This window comes from Salvelinus namaycush, chromosome 22 (genome assembly GCF_016432855.1).
Source record: "Salvelinus namaycush isolate Seneca chromosome 22, SaNama_1.0, whole genome shotgun sequence".
Classification (NCBI taxonomy): Eukaryota; Metazoa; Chordata; class Actinopteri; order Salmoniformes; family Salmonidae; genus Salvelinus; species Salvelinus namaycush.
In genome coordinates, this window is record NC_052328.1 from 29,957,020 (window position 1) to 29,979,315 (window position 22,296).

Here is a 22,296-nt window from a genome sequence, read left to right on the forward strand (position 1 = left end):
TAAGGTTTTTGGTATCACTTCAGCCATCCATAGAGCCTTTCGTAGACTATAATACTACAGCACTTGTCACAAGGATGCATGTAATATACTGTACTGCATGTTTGCAATGAAACCATCTGAAATTATAGTTGTGCCACAAGATCATGTATGGAACCCTTGTAACACTATAAGATATACTGCCACAAGCAACACTCTGCCTATCTTGTAGGGTTTTACCTAACAGTTGAACAGAGTCAAGCTGTCTGAAGAGAGACAAATAGGACCCGCATTTACCATCAGGAACACAATCACACTCTACCTTGAGCGATCACCACTGATACGATTAACTAAGATGATAGTATGCATAATTTGATAGAAAAGTCAGTTAAGTACTAGTGCTACTGCTTTCATTGAATAAACCATCTGAATGACAAAGAAAATATATTTTGACTTACATTAGAAAATCATGCCTAATGTACTACAGCCTCCACAATTAGAGAAAGTCAGTAAATCTGCAATAGCCATGTCATGTCCGTATGTTCCAGTTTGTAGAGATTGCAAGAGAGGAAGAGGGGAGAGAGATATGTTTGAGACAGAAGAGAAAGAGCATGTCTGAAACCTAAGAGGAGAGAGAGGGAGCAAAACTAGAGTGGGGGTGGGGGCAGCTCCCCTTATATGGTTAGGGAGACTTGACATCAGTAAGAGCAGTTATTAGGAGAACATGACCCTTCTATATAAAACACATCACCGTTGCTCTTCTACTCTAACCACTGCAGTTTGGGCGATCCGTGAAAATCTCTTTATTGTGAAAACAAAGCCTTATGCTATCACGTTAGGTCGGCAGTGACTGCACTCAAGAGAAGACTCACACAGGACACACACAGGCATGCACAGACACGCACATGAAACTCACTCCATAGTCTGAAGTGGTCCGCAAAAGCTAGTTTTTCCGTGGTGCGAATGGGAAGACGCATCAGGAGGGTGGTCACGTGTGTTAGCAAGGCTGGGGTAATGGGTTTGAACCTTGGTATGAGCCGACTCAGGAGGAAGCGGTACTCGCTAAGCAAGCAGCGTGAGGTCCTTTACACACACACACACACACACACACACACACACACACACACACACACACACACACACACACACACACACACACACACACACACACACACACACACACACACACACACACACACACAGTTACCAATCACATTGTTTATTCAATTACCATGACTGCTATTTTAAATGGCAATTCTTTTCCGTCATGAACTGATTTTCCCCTCTGAAATTCCCTGAATTGTCTTCATCCCTGACCCACACTATTGAGTTCAGTCAACCTTGAAATTACCTCTTTCAACCCTGATCACTGAAACAGATTCTGGTATTATTTTCTACAGAAATTACTTAACAAGGATCTTAGAGTCTTATTTTCTGCTGAGACCACGGTGGTTCAGTACAAATACCTGTTATTGTACAACAACAGTTGCAGTTAATTTCAAGTCTTCGGCTGTCAGTTGAATCGGCCATGCAATTTATTTTCAAAAGGAGAGCATTTCATTTACCCTAATTCAAATAATAAAGTATTTATTACAGACTATCATTTATTGATAATTTGAATCAGGTGTGTTATTGCTTGGACTGGAGCAAACATCAGTGTTTTTCAGATTAGATTGGACACTTCTCTGTGCCAAGGGTTTAAGCGAGCAGTAACAATATATATCATACCAGTAGGTGGCAGTCTAATCCACTGTATTATTACCAGCAGCGTACAGTCTATTGCTGCTGCAGAATAAGTACTGAATGAGAAGGTCTGCAGTCCATTCTCCGAGGTTTACTGACTTCTAAAGGGGCAATCTGTGATTGGTAAATACTTTTCTAAAACGTTTGTCTCCAAAAGTGGCAGGGGGCCCACTTTGTTGTCGTTTGAATCCCAGACTAGACTGCATCATAACCACCTCTGAGCTCATGCCACTCCTCATTCCCCCTTTTAGGAATGTACTCAAAACTCTTTATTGTGTTGGACCACTGTACACACTGTCATGTTTTAACAACTTTACATAAAATAATTGAGGATAAAACACATTTTTCCATTGGGGTCCTGAGAAAAAACATTTCTTAAAAGTCAACACAGACATCACCATCTTCTCATGATTCCTGGTGAAGGTGTAAAGAGGACTGAAGACAGACCATCCCTCTCATCCTCTCATGATTCCTGGTGAAGGTGTAAAGAGGACTGAAGACAGACCATCCCCCTCATCTCTCATGATTCCTGGTGAAGGTGTAAAGAGGACTGAAGACAGACCATCCCTCTCATCCTCTCATGATTCCTGGTGAAGGTGTAAAGAGGACTGAAGACAGACCATCCCTCTCATCCTCTCATGATTCCTGGTGAAGGTGTAAAGAGGACTGAAGACAGACCATCCCTCTCATCCTCTCATGATTCCTGGTGAAGGTGTAAAGAGGACTGAAGACAGACCATCCCCCTCATCTCTCATGATTCCTGGTGAAGGTGTAAAGAGGACTGAAGACAGACCATCCCCTCATCTCTCAGTTCTCTCTAATCATCCTTTTATGACAGGTTCTTCTTTCAGTAGGCTGTGACTGTTTTCACCTACTCTGGGTCTACCTACCAAACAATTACCACAGGTTGAAGCTATAAGTAGGCCAAGTATGCAAGCTGTTCCTTTTATTTCTCCTGAAGCTTGATGTTTTTGACTCGGCAGCACCTTAAAAACAAACTCTGGAGCGTGAGTGCTTTGTTTCCCACTCACTGTATTTGTTTTGCATGGTTGAGATTGTAACCATCTGCCAAGTGATTGTGATGTAATGGTGTAGCCTAACTTTTCCATTGGGTGTGTACCCACTAGTGCAGAGCAGCCCAGACCCTGTAGCTGTGTCGCAAATGGCACACTATTGCGTTTATAGTGCACTACTTTTGACTAGGGCCCATAAGGCTCTGGTCAAAAATAGTGCACTATATAAGGAATATGGTGACATTTGAGACGCACATCTATAATACAGGCCTCTAGTGTTCTACTTAACTTAACCACCCCTCCCATTTGCTCTCCTACCCGGCTGCCACAACCCCCATTGCCACTGCAGCTCAGTGAGTTTTGGCTGCAGGTTGGCTTTTATTGGGATGACTCATGTACTAGAGGCAGCTCTGCAGGGACCTCACTACAAAGTCATGCAATCAGATGTGAAACCTACCCCTAACATTAAGCAAACTGATAACCTTATGCCTAACCCTAACCTTAAATTAAGACCAAAAAAGGAACAACAACAACAAATTCATACATTTTTACATTGCCACTGGCCCATCTAGTGGAAATCACTCAGCTATGCCTCCAAGACAAGATTCATACCAAAATACTTCAACCTGAGTTTTGGCTCACACTACAGTGTAGCACTGTATCATTTTATTTTATTATTATTTATTTTTTTACACACGTTTCCTTTCTGAAACACGCCGTGCATGTGTTTGTGTGTATGATCTAGGTGTGTGTAGTCCAGTGTAGTCTAGGGATTTTCCAAAGTAGTTTTAAACTAAAAGTGACACAGTTTTGCTCAATGGAACCATTAAAGCCAACTGCGTGTATGCTCTTACCTCAAAAAACAAGTCCCCTGTTTTTCCAAGGAGAAGTTTACACACTTGCAGATGTAGACTCTGAGAGGTTGAACTGTGCCCACTGTATCCACTCAATCGGCTGTATCCACCAGAAGTTTGGTGGTCATCCTCATCCCACACCTGGAGGGGCTCCCTTCTGCAGACAGTGTTCCACGCCTCCTCACCGATCCTCCCTGTGGGTAACGTCCTGATGATAGTCCTGGTTCCTGTACACATTGACGTCTTCACCCTCTGGTTTTCCCTCAAAAATCTACGGACCAGGACCGTCGAACACTCTTGCGTATTATATGAAAAGTTATCCTCAGTCTCGCAGTCAAATACTAACCCATTGTCTGAGGCCATCTTTAAAGCCGTGGGGCTTTTGGGAGGGCTGGCGGGAAGGAGTGCCAATGTAGAGCACGTTTTAGTTTCGGCTTTTCCCCCTGGGCTGATGCGGCCATCTCTGAGTCTATGGGCAGAGCTGGTGTCGGTGACTGTTGATGATGTCACCTCCTCCACCAGACAGAAGGCGAAGCTGCCCGTGTCGTGATGCACTACAGTACCTACAATGCTCTGTGTAACATATCCTGTTTTATCAGCTGTGTACGTCTGAGGTGAAATCCCTGCTCTCTGGACTGTAGTGTTACTGTCAGGGTCCTTGCAAACGTCTGTGATCTGACTGCAGCACAGTACACAAGGCCCAAGGCCCTTCCTGCAGCTTGCGTTATAGCAGCAACCCGAAGGTTTACTGGCAGGCACAGTCACACACTCTCTCTGCCTCGATCCAGCATCCAGAGACTCCATTGCACGGCAGCCATTGCTGGAGTGTTTATCCGGTGGTGGTGGCGGTGCATCTGTGTTATCAGACTGCAGTTGAACTTTAACTCTCTGCTGGTCCCCATGTGAGCCCCTGGGCCTCACAGTACCATGATCTATCTCCTTGGCACATGTCTCTGTCCCATCTGTGTTGCTGGTAGAGAATTCCTCCATTTTGCTGGCCGGCCTGCCTGTCTGTGTGTTCCTCCTTGTCGGTATTCAGAGATGTCAGAGCATCTACAAACAGAGGTGGGTCCAGGTGGAGTCCACAACAGCTGTGAAAACCAGGAGAGTGAAACTATTTTGTCAATGCTGCATGTTGTTAAGGAGATGTGTCCCTCTGTGCACACTTAGAGATTAACTTTGCTGCTGTGCCAGCCAGGCAGGCACACCCCTCATAAATCTGCAGGAGACAGCAGGAAAACCCAAGTTAGATATAAAATGGCACTGGATACAATGCACCATGACGTGTGAAAGGGAAGTGACTATGATATGATGATTGAAAGCAGATATACCATACAATCAGGCTTCCCTTCCCTTTCCCTGCCTATGGCCAACACTTTCCCTGCCTATGGCCAAACACTTTCCCTGCCTATGGCCAAACAAAGTGAGAAAACATTATTAAGACCATATTATGAGGTAACTGTAACAGAGCTCTGTGCAGTGACCTACTGTATGTGCATTAAAGCTCCTAAAGTGGTGAATGAAAAATGGTTAATAGAATATTATACCCCATTCTCTTCTGCTACAGTAGCCTATCACAATGTAAAAACCCTGCATTATCAAAGGTCTGTTTGCATGGGATTATCATGTGAAAACCCTATTAGAATAAAAAAAAAGTCACAAGACTAAAACTTCTCAAACTTTTCAGCCTGTGATCTTGTTGAATGATTAGGTTTTCCTTACCTTAGTATGGTTGACTTGTGTCTCTCCAGATTCATTTCCAGCTGTCCAGATGCGTCCCAGTTCCTTCTCTATTCGCAGTATAAGAGGGGGGCTGGGAGGAGAGGAAAAGAAAGGAATCAGGGGAGCGGGGAAAAAGGGAGTCACAGAAACAGGGATCTCACCGGGCAGGTCTTTCTTTACAGAACTTGGCAGGAGCTTTTATCCTTTTTTATTCTCACAGCTAACTGGGTTGTTTTGCAATCACACTAGACAGGACCTAATGCTAATATATTCACAGCGTTTAAAGTGGCAGTCACTTAAATAGACTTGCTTTTATACTCCCATCTATTCAATATGAACTTTGTACCATCAGGTCAATATGGGTTCACAATCAATCATGAGTTGCTTGCTCATTCAGAAAGTAAACACACAGAATAGGGTAAGGTTAGGATTTGGCTCCTGCAACACATACCTACTTTGCAATTACCTTACTTTCCTATTTTAGCAGATTAGATTTGAGCAGCTTTCTAAAGGCATTAAATAGTGCCTCTTTGATTTTGAAGAACAGGACAATTGATTGGTACAAATGCCTTAACTTATCATAACAAAAACATATGAAACCAGAGATTTGAAAACATTCCGTCTCTGATGAAACAACTGGATGACTGTTTCTGTGGTCTTCTAACCAACTCTGTATAATGGCGCCACCAGCTGGAATGAAATCGTCATTACATGTGAAATGGTTTGATTCCTCCTGCATACCGTAGAATTCGCGGAAGAAATAAATGTCATTCAAACCAACTGGGGTCAAGTTTTGCACGAGTTACATGAAGACAACATCAATATTGCTGGATTTGTATCGGATAACTGACAGGTAATCCAAAAGAAATGGAGCTAGGAATAATTTCCTAATAAATTCATTTTTTAACGCGTTTGTAGTAGCTAGCCAGTCTAATGCTACCAACTAGCTAGTAGCATTTACTTTGATAATGAACACAGCTAGCTATACTTATCGCGTCAATGATTTGATAAATTATTTGGGGTTTCACTCATGAAATGATACTCTGATTACTTGGATTAGTCTGAAAATGGGACAGACCTGTCCATAATAATTTTTGTTCAACCAAATGTAAATTAGCTGCAGATGCGTCGTTTTTGTCAAGGATAGAGGGACAGCTTCTGTGCACGCGCGGTTCTCTGTTTGACATTTTTATGGCATTTGTATTCCTAAAATATTCCAGGGTTTTGGAAGAGTATACCCATATATCTCCAGTAATTTTATAGTTTGCTAAATGTAATATGGTCCCGTGTGGCTATACGAAAATAACCATATTATACGTCCATTAGAAAACTCACTACTGTAAGCCAGAACCTGCTAAATGACTCACGTTAAATTGTAAAATGTAACTTCTTAATTCATATTTTTTTTAATGATAACATTTCAGGGGGAATTACATTTTATTCCAATGATGAAATTCCCTCCATTGTTTTGCCACTACCACCTAGCTAGTGATCAATGTTCCTCTCCTGTAAGATGGAGCCAATACCCACATTTTTCTCTGTTTCTATCATGTTTGTAGCCTATAAATCCACGGCTTGCTGAGAAGAACCACCATCCTTCACAATGTTCCTCACCATGGCCCTGCTGAGGAAAGGCATCTCTGGGAAGCAGTGGATCGGGAAGTACCGCCGGCCACGTGCCATCACCTGGCAGATGAAACGCAACATGCTGGTGCACCTGGAACGCGAGGCAGAGAATGAGTATTGGATCTCCCGACCATACATGACCACAGAGCAGGAGCGAGGACACGCCGCTGAGCGCCGAGCACAGAACTGGCTCAAAATTAAGGAGACCAAGTTTCAGAAGTTTCCAGAACATAAATATGTTGCGGATCATCTAAGTCACCTCAACACAACCAAGACATGGTCCAGTTAATGAGGAGGAAGTATTGACTTTGTGTGGGGGGATGGAGAGGCGGCATGCATGTTGACTCCGGTGTGTAATGTATGTAATGTATATGAACTATGGAGTGTTGGAAATTCTCTATAAAGCAAGCTCTGATTTAAAAACAACCTGTTATTTGCTTCATAATACATTTCAAATGGTCTTGTGCATACATCAATGGGTTTCAAACCTCTCCTTTGGTACCCCCAGATGTTTCACAATTATGTTGTAGGCCTGAACTAGTGTAAAGGATGCCATGCTGCTTGCTTAGCGTACCGCTTCCTCTTGATTCAGCTCAAACCCAACACCTCTGCCTCACAAACATGCCCTCCAGAAGCATCTTACCCATTCGTGCCACCGCAAAGCTAGCTTTGGGCAGCGCAAGTGGAGACACTTCAGGCTGAGGAGTGCGTTTCCAGCTCCCATCTGCTACACTAGCTCATGTGATTCACCTATTAAAGGTCTTGATGATCAGTTGACAAGTTGAATCAGGTGTGCAAGCTCTGGAGTAGTTCAAGTAGCCTATATGGAACGGCTTTGTGTCCCGATGAGAGGTTTGAGAACCACTGGCGTACTTGACGATGATCTTTCAGAATGTGTTTAAACAGTTTAGGATGCAAATAGACCCACGACCTGTACAAAAAAAGGCCCATTTCACTCTCAAAGGTGCAGGGTACCCACGGTGACTATTAAAACCTTCCCCAACCAGAAACCGTGGATTGATGGCAGCCTTCGTGCAAAACTTAAAGCGCGAACCACTGCTTTTAATCATGGCAAGGCAACTGGAAACATGACCGAATACAAACAGTATAGCTATTCCCTCCGCAAGGCAATCAAACAAGCTAAGCGTCAGTATAGAGACAAAGTAGAGTCGCAATTCAATGGCTCAGACACAAGACATATGTGGCAGGGTCTACAGTCAATCACGGATTACAGAACGAAAACCAGCCCCGTCGTGGACACCGATGTCTTGCTCCCAGACAAACTAAACAACTTCTTTGCTAGTTTTGAGGACAATACAGTGCCACTGACACGGCGCGCTACCAAAACCTACGGGCTCTCTTTCACCGCAGCCAACGTGAGTAAAACATTTAAACGTGTTAACCCTCGCAAGGCTGCCGGCCCAGATGGCATCCCTAGCCGCGTCCTCAGAGCATGCGCAGACCAACTGTCTGGTGTGTTTAGGACATATTCAATCAATCCCTATCCCAGTCTGCTGTTCCCACATGCTTCAAGAGGGCCACCATTGTTCCTGTTCCCAAAAAAGCTAAGGTAACTATCAACTATCGCCCCGTAGCACTCACTTCCGTCATCATGAAGTGCTTTGAGAGACTAGTCAAGGATCATATCACCTGCACCCTACCTGACACCCTAAACCCACTCCAATTTGCTTACCGCCCCAATAGGTCCAACGACGACGTAATCACACTGCACACTGCCCTAACCCATCTGGACAAGAGGAATACCTATGTAAGAATGCTGTTCATCGATTACAGCTCAGCAATTTATCACCATAGTACCCTCCAAACCCGTCATTAAGCTCGAGACCCTGGGTCTCAACTCCGACCTGTGCAACTGGGTCCTGGACTTTCTGACGGGCCGCCCCCGGGTGGTAAGGGTAGGAAACAACATCTCCACCCCGCTGATCCTCAACACTGGGGCCCCACAAGGGTGCGTTCTCAGCCCTCTCCTGTACTCCCTGTTCACCCATGACTGCGTGGCCATGCATGCCTCCAACTCAATCATCAAGTTTGCAGACGACACTACAGTGGTAGGCTTGATTACCAACAACGACGAGACGGCCTACAGGGAGGAGGTGAGGGCCCTCGGGAGTGTGGTGTCAGGAGAAGGTCAGTACAGGTGCACCAAAGCTGGGACTGAGAGACTGAAAAACAGCTTCTATCTTAACGCCATCAGACTGTTAAACAGCCATCACTAACATTGAGTGGCTGCTGCCAACATACTAACTCAAATCTCTAGTCACTTTAATCATAAAAAATTGGATGTAATAAATGTATCACTAGTCACTTTAAACAAAGCAACTTTATATAATGTTTACATACCCTACATTACTCATCTCAAATGTATATAATATACTCTACCATCTAAATCAAATCAGATTTATTTATATAGCCCTTCTTACATCAACTGATATCTCAAAGTGCTGTACAGGAACCCAGCCTAAAACCCCAAACAGCAAGCAATGCAGGTGTAGAAGCACGGTGGCTAGGAAAAACTCCCTAGAAAGGCCAAAACCTAGGAAGAAACCTAGAGAGGAACCAGGCTATGAGGGGTGGCCAGTCCTCTTCTGGCTGTGCCGGGTGGAGATTATAACGGAACATGGCCAAGATGTTCAAATGTTCATAAATGACCAGCATGGTCAAATAATAATAATCACAGTAGTTGTCGAGGGTGCAACAAGTCAGCACCTCAGGAGTAAATGTCAGTTGGCTTTTCATAGCCGATCATTAAGAGTATCTCTACCGCTCCTGCTGTCTCTAGAGAGTTGAAAACAGCAGGTCTGGGACAGGTAGCACGTCCGGTGAACAGGTCAGGGTTCCATAGCCGCAGGCAGAACAGTTGAAACTGGAGCAGCAGCACGGCCAGGTGGACTGGGGACAGCAAGGAGTCATCATGCCAGGTAGTCCTGAGGCATGGTCCTAGGGCTCAGGTCCTCCGAGAGAGAGAGAGAAAGAAAGAGAGAATTAGAGAGAGCATACTTAAATTCACACAGGACACCGGATAAGACAGGAGAAATACTCCAGATATAACAGACTGACCCTAGCCCCCCGACACATAAACTACTGCAGCATAAATACTGGAGGCTGAGACAGGAGGGGTCAGGAGACACTGTGGCCCCATCCGATGATACCCCCGGACAGGGCCAAACAGGCAGGATATAACCCCACCCACTTTGTCAAAGCACAGCCCCCACAACCCAAGGGGGGGCGCCAACCCAGACAGGAAGATCACGTCAGTGACTCAACCCACTCAAGTGATGCACCGCTCCTAGGGACGGCATGGAAGAGCACCAGTAAGCCAGTGACTTAGCCCCTGTAATAGGGTTAGAGGCAGAGAATCCCAGTGGAGAGAGGGGAACCGGCCAGGCAGAGACAGCAAGGGCGGTTCGTTGCTCCAGAGCCTTTCCGTTCACCTTCACACTCCTGGGCCAGACTACACTCAATCATATGACCCACTGAAGAGATGAGTCTTCAGTAAAGACTTAAAGGTTGAGACCGAGTCTGCGTCTCTCACATGGGTAGGCAGACCATTCCATAAAAATGGAGCTCTATAGGAGAAAGCCCTGCCTCCAGCTGTTTGCTTAGAAATTCTAGGGGCAATTAGGAGGCCTGCGTCTTGTGACCGTAGCGTACGTGTAGGTATGTACGGCAGGACCAAATCGGAAAGATAGGTAGGAGCAAGCCCATGTAATGCTTTGTAGGTTAGCAGTAACACCTTGAAATCAGCCCTTGCCTTAACAGGAAGCCAGTATAGGGAGGCTAGCACTGGATTAATATGATCACATTTTTTGTTTCTAGTCATGATTCTAGCAGCCGTATTTAGCACTAACTGAAGTTTATTTAGTGCTTTATCCGGGTAGCCGGAAAGTAGAGCATTGCAGTAGTCTAACCTAAAAGTAACAAAAGCATGGATGAATTTTTCTGCATCATTTTTGGACAGAAAGTGTCAGATTTTTGCAATGTTACGTAGATGGAAAAAAGCTGTCCTTGAAACAGTCTTGATATGTTCGTCAAAAGAGAGATCAGGGTCCAGAGTAACACCGAGGTCCTTCACAGTTTTATTTAAGATGACTGTACAACCATCAAGATGAATTGTCAGATTCAACAGAAGATCTCTTTGTTTCTTGGGACCTAGAACAAGCATCTCTGTTTTGTCCGAGTTTAAAAGTAGAAAGTTTGCAGCCATCCACTTCCTGTCTGAAACACAGGCTTCTAGTGAGGGCAATTTTGGGGCTTCACCATGTTCATTGAAATGTACAGCTGTGTTTCATCCGTATAGCAGTGAAAGTTAACATTATGTTTTCGAATAACATCCCCAAGAGGTAAAATATATAGTGAAAACAATAGTGGTCCTAAAACGGAACCTTGAGGAACACCGAAATGTACAGTTGATTTGTCAGAGGACAAACCATTCACCGAGACAAACTGATATCTTTCCGACAGATAAGATCTTAACCAGGCCAGAACTTGTCCGTGTAGACCAATTTAGGTTTCCAATCTCTCCAAAAGAATGTGGTGATCGATGGTTTCAAAAGCAGCACTGAGGTCTAGGAGCACAAGGACAGATGCAGAGCCTCGGTCTGACACCATTAAAAGGTTATTTACCACCTTCACAAGTGCAGTCTCAGTGCTATTGTAACCGATGTGAAATGGCTAGCTAGTTAGCGGTGGTGCGCGCTAATAGCGTTTCAATCGGTGACGTCACTTGCTTTGAGACATTGAAGTAGTGGTTCCCCTTGCTCTGCAAGGGCCGTGGCTTTTGTGGAGCGATGGGTAACGATGCTTCGTGGGTGACTGTTGTTGATGTGTGCAGAGGGTCCCTGGTTCGCGGTCGGGGCAAAGGGACGGACTAAAGTTAAACTGTTACACTATGATGGTGTCTAAAACCAGACTGAAGCATTTCGTATACATTGTTTGTCTTCAGGAAGGCAGTGAGTTGCTGCGCAACAGCTTTTTAATTTTTTTTGAGAGGAGTGGAAGAGTCGATATAGGCCGATAGTTTTTTATATTTTCTGGGTCAAGGTTTGGCTTTTCAAGAGAGGCTTTATTACTGCCACTTTTAGTGAATTTGGTACACGTCCGGTGGATAGAGAGCCGTTTATTATGTTCAACATAGGAGGGCCAAGCACAGGAAGCAGCTCTTTCAGTAGTTTAGTTGAAATAGGGTCCAGTATGCAGCTTGAAGGTTTAGAGGCCATGATTGTTTTCATCATTGTGTCAAGAGATATAGTACTAAAACACTTAAGTGTCTCTCTTGATCCTAGGTCCTGGCAGAGTTGTGCAGACTCAGGACAACTGAGCTTTGGAGGAATACGCAGATTTCAAGAGGAGTCCGTAATTTGCTTTCTAATGATCATGATCTTTTCCTCAAAGAAGTTCATGAATGTATTACTGCTGAAGTGAAAGCCATCCTCTCTTGGGGAATGCTGCTTTTTAGTTAGCTTTGCGACATAATCAAAAAGAAATGTTGGATAGTTCTTATTTTCGTCAATTAAATTGGAAAAATAGGATGATCGAGCAGCAGTGAGGGCTCTTCGATACTGCACGGTACTGTCTTTCCAAGCTAGTCGGAAGACTTCCAGTTTGGTGTGGCGCCATTTCCGTTCCAATTTTCTGGAGGCTTGCTTCAGAGCTCGGGTATTTTCTGTATACCAGGGAGCTAGTTTCTTATGACAAATGTTTTTAGTTTTTAGGGGTGCAACTGCATCTAGGGTATTGCACAAGGTTAAATTGAGTTCCTCAGTTAGGTGGTTAACTGATTTTTGTCCTCTGACGTCCTTGGGTAGGCAGAGGGAGTCTGGAAGGGCATCAAGGAATCTTTGGGTTGTCTGAGAATTTATAGCACGACTTTTGATGCTCCTTGGTTGGGGTCTGAGTAGATTATTTGTTGCGATTGCAAACGTAATAAAATGGTGGTCCGATAGTCCAGGATTATGAGGAGAAACATTAAGATCCGCAACATTTATTCCATGGGACAAATCTACTGCATCTTGCCTATGCCGTTCGGCCATCGCTCATCGATATATTTATATGTACATATTCTTATTCATTCCTTTACACTTGTGTGTATTACTGCACGGTCGGAACTAGAAGCACAAGCATTTCGCTACACATCTGCTAACCATGTGTATGTGACCAATACAATTTGATTTGTTTCCTAAACTCGGGTCCTGGGGCCCTGTTACACTTTTTTTTTTGCTTGACCAGTACACAGCTAATTCAAATAACCAACATCAAGATTTGATTATTTGAATCATCTGTGTAGTGCTAGGTCATAAACCAAAATGTGTACCTGGGGGTCAGGAACGAGTTTGGGAAACCCCTTTTCTAGTGGATGTATAATATGGTTCTTTCATGATGGTATACCATATATCAGTGGTTCTCAAACCTCTCCTCAGGGATACCCAGACGTTTCATAATTCTGGTGTAGCCCTGAATTGGCCCAACTAACTCGCCTAGTCAAGAGTTTGATAATGACTTGAGAAGTAGAATTAGGTGCGCTAGCTCTGGAATAGATCAAATACATGGAACGGCTGGGGATCCCCGAGGAGAGGGTTCCGAATCACTGCCATATATCACCGGCAGATGGCACTCGGAGTTTGAATGAAGAACCATAAAAGCCCATGGACCACCAGTAAGGCGCGTCGCTGCGCTCAAACAAGCGCGGAGGATAATTCCGTATGCGCGTCCTGACGTGCTTGCTAGACAGGGGAAGCGCAGCCAGCGACTGTGAGAAGTCTTTGTAGCAGTAGCAGCTATAGACGAGCTCTTTATCTAAAGCTCACTCACTCCGTACAGATAAAAGGGACCATGAAGACAGACGTCTGGAGTTATAGTTTTGCTGACAGCATACAGCCCCACCGACCGCTTCCACACACGGACGACTGAATGACGAACCAGGATGGCCGGAGGAAGGAGAGGACTTGTAGCCCCTCAAAACACTTTTTTAGAAAATATTGTCAGACGATCTAACGGTAAGGATCATGCTCCAATGAGATGTGTAATGCCTATGATAATTATCTTGATGATGGAGTATCCCTAAAAAACTTTTCTGTTGGGGTTTTAAATCTTTGGCATGTAAAAAAGCATACGAATGGCTAGGATCGAGAAACTGCGCGATTTTTCTTCCTCAACGTCGTCGTGACTTGGAGTCTTCGGAATAACCATAACACAAATGGAAACATTCTCCATGTCCTTTCCAAACATCTATGCTTAGTAAAAGTTGTATGGTAGTTTATGAACTTATCAAATGGGATACAATTACTAGGCTATTTGTCAGGCACACCTCGTTTTTTTTTTACAGTCAGGCTTGGGCACATCCCATCCCCAGAAAGTCGCTTCTTATTTTATCTAAAGTGCAACCTTACTACCATGGAATCAGCAGCAACGCACAATTTTGGAAATTATGCAGCCTAAAAATAGCCTAGGCTATTTCTCCGTAGTCTGCCTATACAGTAAAATAAATCTTGAATAAACACATTTTTATATACTAAATAAAATGGGATGATTAAATTGCACTTTAAAGTTGTTTGGCCTGTCGGCTAGTTAAACTATACTATTTGCTTATCGTTTTGAGAAAATACACCCAAAATAATAGGCTCTTTGTTTCATCCTCGTTATTGGTGTGGCTTTGAGGATGGATATAGTCGTTGTTTTCAACATGTAGTCCAAGAAACAAGCCCATACATGTGTTTTCTTCACAACAGTAGCTAGTAGCTACGGTGTATGGGTCTCATTATGGACATGATTATGCATCGATTACGCATGAAGATACTTTTGGTCATGTAGTGTATGTGGACACCTGCTCGTAGAACATCTCATTCAAAATCATGGCATTAATATGGAGTTGCCCCCCCCTCCCCCCGTGCCCAACCTCACGAATGCTCTTGTGGCTGAATGGAAGCAAGTCCCCGCAGCAATGTTTCAACATCTGGTGGAATGCCTTCCCAGAAGAGGGAGCTTCCATGGCCGTGGAAACCCATTTCATGAAGCTCCCGACGAACAGTTCTTGTGCTGACATTGCTTGGGACTCGGTAGTGTTTTTTTTTTGTTAAACATACTGTAACGACCCTGGGTTTATAAGCGCGGAAATCGACTCTGCCGCACGAGCATGCTTTTGCGGCACCGTCGATGGCGCGCCGGACTTTGGGCTAGAAGGTCGAGGGTTCGAGACCTGCTCCCTGCTGTTTCATTACATTGGTGTCAGAAGTGATCGGACCTTGCATCCACGACAGTGGGTGTACTTGGCCGGTGAGCGCGTTCCTGTAAAACGTAGAGTCGCAAGCTAGCGCGAGGACGCGCTCTTTGAAAAGAGGGAGTAGTGTAACAACCCTGGGTTTATAAGCGCGGAAATCGACTCTGCCCCACGAGCACGCTTTTGCGGCACAGTCGATAGCGCGCCGGACTTCGAGACCTGCTCCCTGCTGTTTCATTTTTACGCGCTACGTGCGTCAGCACTCAGCGGTCCCGTCCGGTGAGCTTGTGTGGCCTACCACTTCGCGGCTGAGCCGTTGTTTCTCCTAGACGTTTCCACTTCACGATAACAGCACTTACAGTAGCAGGGCAGAAATGTGACGAACTGACTTGTTGGAAAGGTGACATCCTATGACTGTGCAACGTTGAAAGTCACTGTCTATGGCGTTTGCATGGCTGTGTGGTCGATTTTATAAACCTGTCAGCAACGGGTGTGGCAGAAATAGCCGAATCCACTTATTTGAAGGGGTGTCCACATACTTTTGTCTATATAGTGTATTTTTATGCTAGAAGTAAAATCTCTTAATCAACGTAATAGCATAGGTTCCTCGTTACTTCTCCACTAATACATATTGATTAAAATACTTATTTCAATATAAGTAAATGTTATTTGCCACCACAATTCCATGAAAAAGGAAGAATAGATGTTTAATTTAGCCTTGTTTGTCTTAATCTACAAATGCTGTTTGGACTAACTGTTCACTGAAAGTTTGCTTAACTGTATGGTCAATCAATTCTGCCAAAATAACAAAACAAAGTACATAGTTATTGGTAGCCTACCAAATTTATGAAAGAAACACAAATTAGTAGGACAAGTGTAGGTGGGATGGAAGGAGACATCCATATCCAATGAGGCAGCAAGGCGGGGCCAGGTGGGTAGGCTACATTACCCATGTGCAATTGCACCAGGCCTACATGTTTGAGGCACACCCCAATTTTGGGGACACCCCTCTCATTCATGAGAGTCCCTCCTTGGACAATCAACCACACCTTTGCTTTTTAAGAATGACCTTATGTAAAACCAAAAGAAACTAATTGAATGGCACAGTCCTCAATCCATTAAAGTTTTCTCCTCGTCAATTCAAAATTTTCAGAAAATACTGTTGTCAGCCATTGTTGCCCAACTGTAGTCTATTGGGGTCCCACTGTCTGGTTAGTGATGTATAGTGGTAACCAATGAGTAGAAGCACCAACCAGGGTCGTGTTTATTAGAGCAGCATTACAGTTTGTGTAACTTTAGGTGTACAAGTCCATTTTCTCCTGTTTGGTTCCCTAATGAACAGGACCCTGGGTGAAGCACGGCAGTCATTATACACCAAGCTACTCCACACACCAGTCATAGCAGGGCAGGACAGGGCAGAAGGAGACACGTGGCATGGATTAGAGTGGACTCATTGATCGAAGTTCAGGAGGAAGAGTGAACAAGGGAATTGAGACCGAGCCATAACCCAAGTTGTGTAGCTAGTTCATTGTGATTTTGCAAAGTCACACAACTACTCCTTTTAGTTCAAGAGCTCAAAGAACGTGTGTAACTCAATATGTCGACGTGTGAAATGTTGGTTGTGGAAAAAGCATTACAAAAATCACTCAAATGAAACGTACCAGTTTGTTTGAAATAAGTTTGTCACTGTTACTTTAACCATTTTTCTTTTCAACTTTTCAGTATGGACATTATCACATAGACAGACAGGTATAAACCCAACCCATGTTTTGTAGTGCTGCTCATGTTTTTCCCCTAATCTCACCGTCTATTAACTCCATGTACTATGTCTGTTGTTCTGTACCAATTGCTGTTAATTTGCAAAGCAAATTAATCCAAGTCTATGACATAGGCTTAAAATCCTGGCCTGGGGGACAGATACCTGCTTCTTTTTGCCACCTGTTCTCTTTTCATTTAACATCATCAACTTCTACTATTTTCGGTTCATAGACACTATCCAGCTAAAGTTTCGGAGACGTTCTGTGCTAGTAACTGTTTGTGACTGTTCATTCAGTTCCTAGGACACTTGTTCGTTGTTGGGGCATAGATGACTGATGTTTAGCTACCTATCAGCGACAGCATCCTACGGTTGTTTTAAAAAACATTGTAAAATAACAAATGTTGGCATGGAACGTTCTACTTCATAGCGCTGTAGTTGTGCTTGTGTCAGTTGTGTTTGTCTTCATTTATCTTGGTGAAGTTTGTAGTTTGGTAGTTTGTGTATTTTATATTGTTGAGTAGTACATTTAGTTTGTGTTTTGTTGCCATTCCATGTTGATGACGTGTGACTTTTTGACACCACAAACATTACATCATTTTGTTATTTAGTATGCTACTGTAGCATGCCCCTTTTAATGGATGCCAGGTTGACTATGTACTGGCAGATTCAATTGTGCTTTTTTATAACAACAATGTGAACAACATATTGTGCAATAGTGGAGGAATCAACAAAGAGAGAGTGATTTCCCTGTAGTCTGTCAGGCATGTACCTGTGTCTGTCAGTCCCCTAATCTCAGAGCTGACTGGCCAGAAATCTCCCGAAAGTTAACGACAAGGAGACAGAACTGAAGCGCACACACACACATACTGTGCTATATTGTCTTAGTAATACAGAAGCTATACTATTCGATACAAACTGCCAACACAGCAGTTTCATAAATGAGACAAGACAACACGTTGTGTGTTTACAGTATGGAACAAATATAAACTCATTTGGGTACTATTGTGTAAACATGTTTTCTCATGGTAATGCTATTTTGCCTTCAGAAATGTTCAAACTTGCCCAGCAACAATACAAGGCCCAGAGTACCTGGAGGAATTTACAGTAGCATGTCTTTTAAAAGCTGCATGGTATGAAATCTTGAGGCTCGACATACACTGCTACGATAATTCTTCTCCTATTCCCACTTTCCCCCCTGGATTCTCAGACGTTAACCTACTTTCAAGAGGGTGTTTGTGATGAGAGAGAGAGCGAGCGTGCACGCGCGCGCGTGTGTGTGTGTGTGTGTGTGTTGCTTCAGAGGATTGGAGTGAAGTTAAGTTTCCCTTTGAACATGCAGAATAACAGAGATCAGTGCTGTTCATAGGTATTACACCCAACTCGTATTGAGACAGGGAATGAACTGCACAGTGGTGTGAATGTACAGTATAACTCGGACTCCGTCTTTCTTCCTTTGTGTGCTGCAGTCAGCAAAGGGTTAAATCTGGATTTTATATATGGTGGAAACCATCCCTAAGATTTGGGAGTTTTCCATAATCCTTTGTCAGAAATATCCTTAGAATTGCCAGTGTATCTTCTCTTCCATAAAAAGATGGTGGAACACAGCAAATAAACTGTGTGTGTGTGTTGCCAGTCCTGTGCATGAGTCCTGTTGACTCCAGTTAGGTAATACAGTCTATGGTTGAAGCTTTAGGTGCAGACTTTCCGAGCTCTGTAGCTGTCTGAGTAGCTCCTATGTCAGTAATTTGTGAATGGATCAAAAGCCTATTTGATCCTCATCACATTGACTCCTGTATTGCTTTTTAGAGCTTGCTTTTCCTTCCTTCCCAAAATCACAAATTCATACAAATGTGATATTATACATGTGCTATTTAGCTGCATAGAATCGCCATTGTCAGCATAGAAGTGTGCTGTGGTAAGCTTCAGTGAGTCTGTTGGCTGGGACAGTCAGGCGTTTCTATGCCTATCTGTATATCTGAAGGGGTTTTACATAAGGGAAAGAAACAACAAACTATCATATTTTATAATCACCTGGTAGTATTTGTTAACCTTTTGATGTCTAAGTTTACTTTAAACCTCTGAGAAGTTAATGTTCTCTGTGAGAAATCATCAATTGTACATGTACTGTACCAGGAACACTTGGAGTGGGATTTTGACAGTGCTAAAAATGGTATCACTTTACATACTCAGCATCATAGCTATCTATTTCAAAACAAATCTACACTCTTTGATTTAAACCCTGCGTGGATCGTCTCTACTTTCTCATAGGTACAATGAGTGGTTTTGAAATAGATGCTGTTGTCTCCAGTGTTGGGAGTGACTTCTCTAACACAATCTGCACATTTTTGTTCGGTCAAAATGAAGCCCCAGGTGTCATGCTTCTGTAGGCATTATGTCATGCTTATGCAGACATTATGTCATGCTTACGTAGGCATTATGACAGTCTTATGTATACCCCTTCCAGCCTAACTGAAACTAACCCTCCCCACATGCAGTGCTTACTTACTCAGCATTAAGGGTAAGAATGGTCTGAGACTGAGTACAGTACCCGTATGTGAAGGATTATTCTGCTGCTCTGTTTTCACACTGTACTGTAGTGGCTTCCATCGTGCGATATGACTGTGCTGTCGCCTGTCGATGCCGACCCTGGGTTGGTGTCAACACCATTTCACTTCAGTTTTTTGGAACTCACTGAAATTCAATTCATGCATTTGGATTTTCTTTCCAAATTTTGAATTAAATTCAGTTCCTCATCATGACTGTACTGAAATGTAATTGGTCCCAATCCTGCCCGCCTCCACTCTTTTTCTCCACCCCACGTAATGTGCTGTTGATAACTTTGAGCAATCTCAAACGAGTGAGCCTTACCTTCTACTCTGTTCCCCCTCATCTTTGACAGATACCAATTTTGTTCTTGGGAATGCTCAGATCGTGGACTGGCCCATCGTCTATAGCAACGATGGCTTCTGCAAGCTGTCGGGGTACCACAGGGCGGAAGTCATGCAGAAGAGCAGCACATGCAGGTACAGTACACTGCCTTCCATCTGTTTTGTAGATTTATTTAACAGCAACACTGAACAATAATCGCCTACATCTCAGAAAACACTGAGGTGCAATAGTGCCAGAGTTAGCTTTCTTGTACTTGTTGTTGGGTTCTTCTTCTTCAGCTCATTTTACTCCATAGTTCCTACATGCAGAATTATTTTCAGATACTGTATATTCAATTACCAGATTCTTTGCTTCGTTGATAACCTCTTTTACTTCAGCCCAACAGGATTATATAATTATGCAGAAAAATTTACATTGAAAAGAAAAATTGAGTAAAACAAGAGAATCACCTTTCCTTGCCAAACTAAAGCCCATACTCTACAGCTAATCCCAGTCAGCAAAAAATAAGAAACAAACCCCTATTCAGACTCTCCGAAGGTGACTTGTTCAATGTCAGCAAGCTCTGCTTGCTCAGCTCCTAACAAAGCCAGATTAGTTGTTATTGTGTGAAAAGCATGGGTGTTTTTAAAGCTCTTCTTACGCATTTTACAATTGCTGGGATAAAGGTATTATATTCCTTATTTAAGGTACTATTCTCTGTTCTTTAAGTTCAAACTAAAGTTGTGAGAACAATAAGCACATCTTCCATATAAAAACAACTGTTAACTTGACACCAATACACTTTTCACAGTACTGAGCTGAATTGTACTGGGCGGGCCTGGTGACGCATCACCATAGATGCTCGGACTGTGTTGGGAAGGACAACGTGAGAAAACATCTGAGCCAGCACAGTGTTGTTTGGGTCGACCATATAGTGGGGAATCAAACACAACATTTCGGTAACCTTTGTCTGGCAATTCTAGCTGAGAAGAACCTCCATCTGAAGGGAACGGCAGCGGTCCCAGCGCGTGATGTCTCGAGACATGTTCCTGTCAGGAGTGATGTCAGATGAAGCCGACAGTCTTAGGGAGATGTTGCACCCTAGCAGTTATTGTCCAATAAGAAATGCTTGTCTTAATCTTCTTTTGCAAAACATTTTGCTACAGTGTGCCCTAATGAACACAACCCAGACTGCCGGTGCATGGTGTGTCAAGATATGTTCCTGTCAGGAGTAATGTCAGAAGAAGCGACTAGTCTTTGGGAGCCGTTGCGTCTTCGCTCCTCTCGAGCAGCCCCCAAAATAGTCTCATTAGAATGACCCTGTCATTCACAATTCAAAGCTAACTGAACTCCAGACTTATTTATAGACACACTGGAACAGACCATACCTCGAGAACTGCAATCAGTGGTGTGAAACCAGAGTGTGTTAAACGAGAGAGAGAGAGAGAGAGAGAGAGATTTTCTACATTGCAGAATAATAGTGCAGACATCAAAACTATGAAATAACACATATGGAATCATGTAGTAACCAAAAAAGTGTTAAACAAATCAAAATATATTTTAGATTATTCAATGTAGCCACCCTTTGCCTTGATGAAAGCTTTGCACACTCTTGGCATTCTCTCAACCAGCATCATGAGGAATGCTTTTCCATAAGTCTTGAAGGAGTTCCCACATATGGTGAGCACTTGTTGGCTGCTTTTCTTTCACTGCGGTCCGACTCATGCGAAACCGTTTAAATTGGGTTGAGGTCGGATGATTGCGGAGGCCAGGTCATCTGATGCAGCGCCATCACTTTCCTTCTTAGTCAAATAGCCCGTACACAGCCTGGAGGTGTGTTTTGGGTCATTGTCCTGTTTAAAAACAAATGATAGTCCCACTAAGCGCAAACCAGATGGGATGGCGTATCGCTGCAGAATAAATTACCAGCAGTGTCCCCAGCAAAGCACCATCACACCTCCTCCTCCATGCTTCACATTGGAAACCATACATGCGGAGATCATCCGTTCACCTACTCTGTGTCTCACAAGGTCATGGCGGTTGGAAACAAAAATCTCAAATTTTGGACTCATCAGACCAAAGGACAGATTTCCACTGTTCTAATGCCCATTGCTCGTGTTTCTTGGCCCAAGCAAGTATCTTCTTCTTGTTTGTGTCTTTTAGTAGTGGTTTCTTTGCAGCAATTCGACCATGAAGGCCTGATTCACGCAGTCTCTAGTTGATGTTGAGATGTGTCTGTTACTTGAACTCTGAAGCATTTATTTGGGCTGCAATTTCTGAGGCCAGTAACTCGAAATAATTTTTAGATATGTATAGTGTAATTGATGTGTAGATATGTGTAGTGTAATTGATGTTTATTGATGTGTTCGTGCAGGGCTCATCTGATAAAGAGACCTTGGTCTCAGCATGACTCCCTGCTTAAAGGTTAAATAAAGTGTGTGTGTGTGTTGCTACAGAGCTGATAGTTGGCTGGCTGATCTTTCTCGTACCTTTCTTGGAAAA

At 43.5% G+C, this 22,296-nt stretch overlaps 3 protein-coding genes across 3 annotated transcripts in view; 2 read left to right on the forward strand and 1 right to left on the reverse strand.

Moving 5' to 3' along the window:
- Window positions 1–5,575, reverse strand: part of LOC120017747 (1-phosphatidylinositol 4,5-bisphosphate phosphodiesterase epsilon-1-like) — a 41,833-nt gene extending 36,258 nt beyond the window's left edge. The window contains exons 1-2 of the mRNA XM_038960709.1: window positions 5,309–5,575; window positions 3,587–4,805 (exon numbers count right to left, since the gene is read on the reverse strand). Coding sequence (XP_038816637.1) covers window positions 3,587–4,576 — 990 coding nt within the window. The 5' untranslated portion in view covers window positions 4,577–4,805; window positions 5,309–5,575. The remainder of the gene's footprint in view (window positions 1–3,586; window positions 4,806–5,308) is intronic.
- A 1,296-nt stretch (window positions 5,576–6,871) lies between these two features.
- On the forward strand, window positions 6,872–7,357 carry LOC120017964 (ribosomal protein 63, mitochondrial-like). Its single transcript, XM_038960924.1, has one exon. The coding sequence runs from the start codon at window positions 6,912–6,914 to the stop codon at window positions 7,221–7,223; it is 312 nt and encodes a 103-aa protein (XP_038816852.1). The 5' UTR covers window positions 6,872–6,911; the 3' UTR covers window positions 7,224–7,357.
- A 6,517-nt stretch (window positions 7,358–13,874) lies between these two features.
- LOC120017837 (potassium voltage-gated channel subfamily H member 1-like) overlaps window positions 13,875–22,296 on the forward strand; it is a 99,264-nt gene continuing 90,842 nt past the window's right edge. Inside the window, exons 1-2 of the mRNA XM_038960802.1 lie at window positions 13,875–13,947; window positions 19,826–19,949. Coding sequence (XP_038816730.1) covers window positions 13,875–13,947; window positions 19,826–19,949 — 197 coding nt within the window. The remainder of the gene's footprint in view (window positions 13,948–19,825; window positions 19,950–22,296) is intronic.

Excerpts from the sequence above, each read along its gene's own strand:
- LOC120017964 (XM_038960924.1), top strand. The coding sequence starts at position 6,912 with ATGTTCCTCACCATGGCCCTGCTGAGGAAAGGCATCTCTGGGAAGCAG.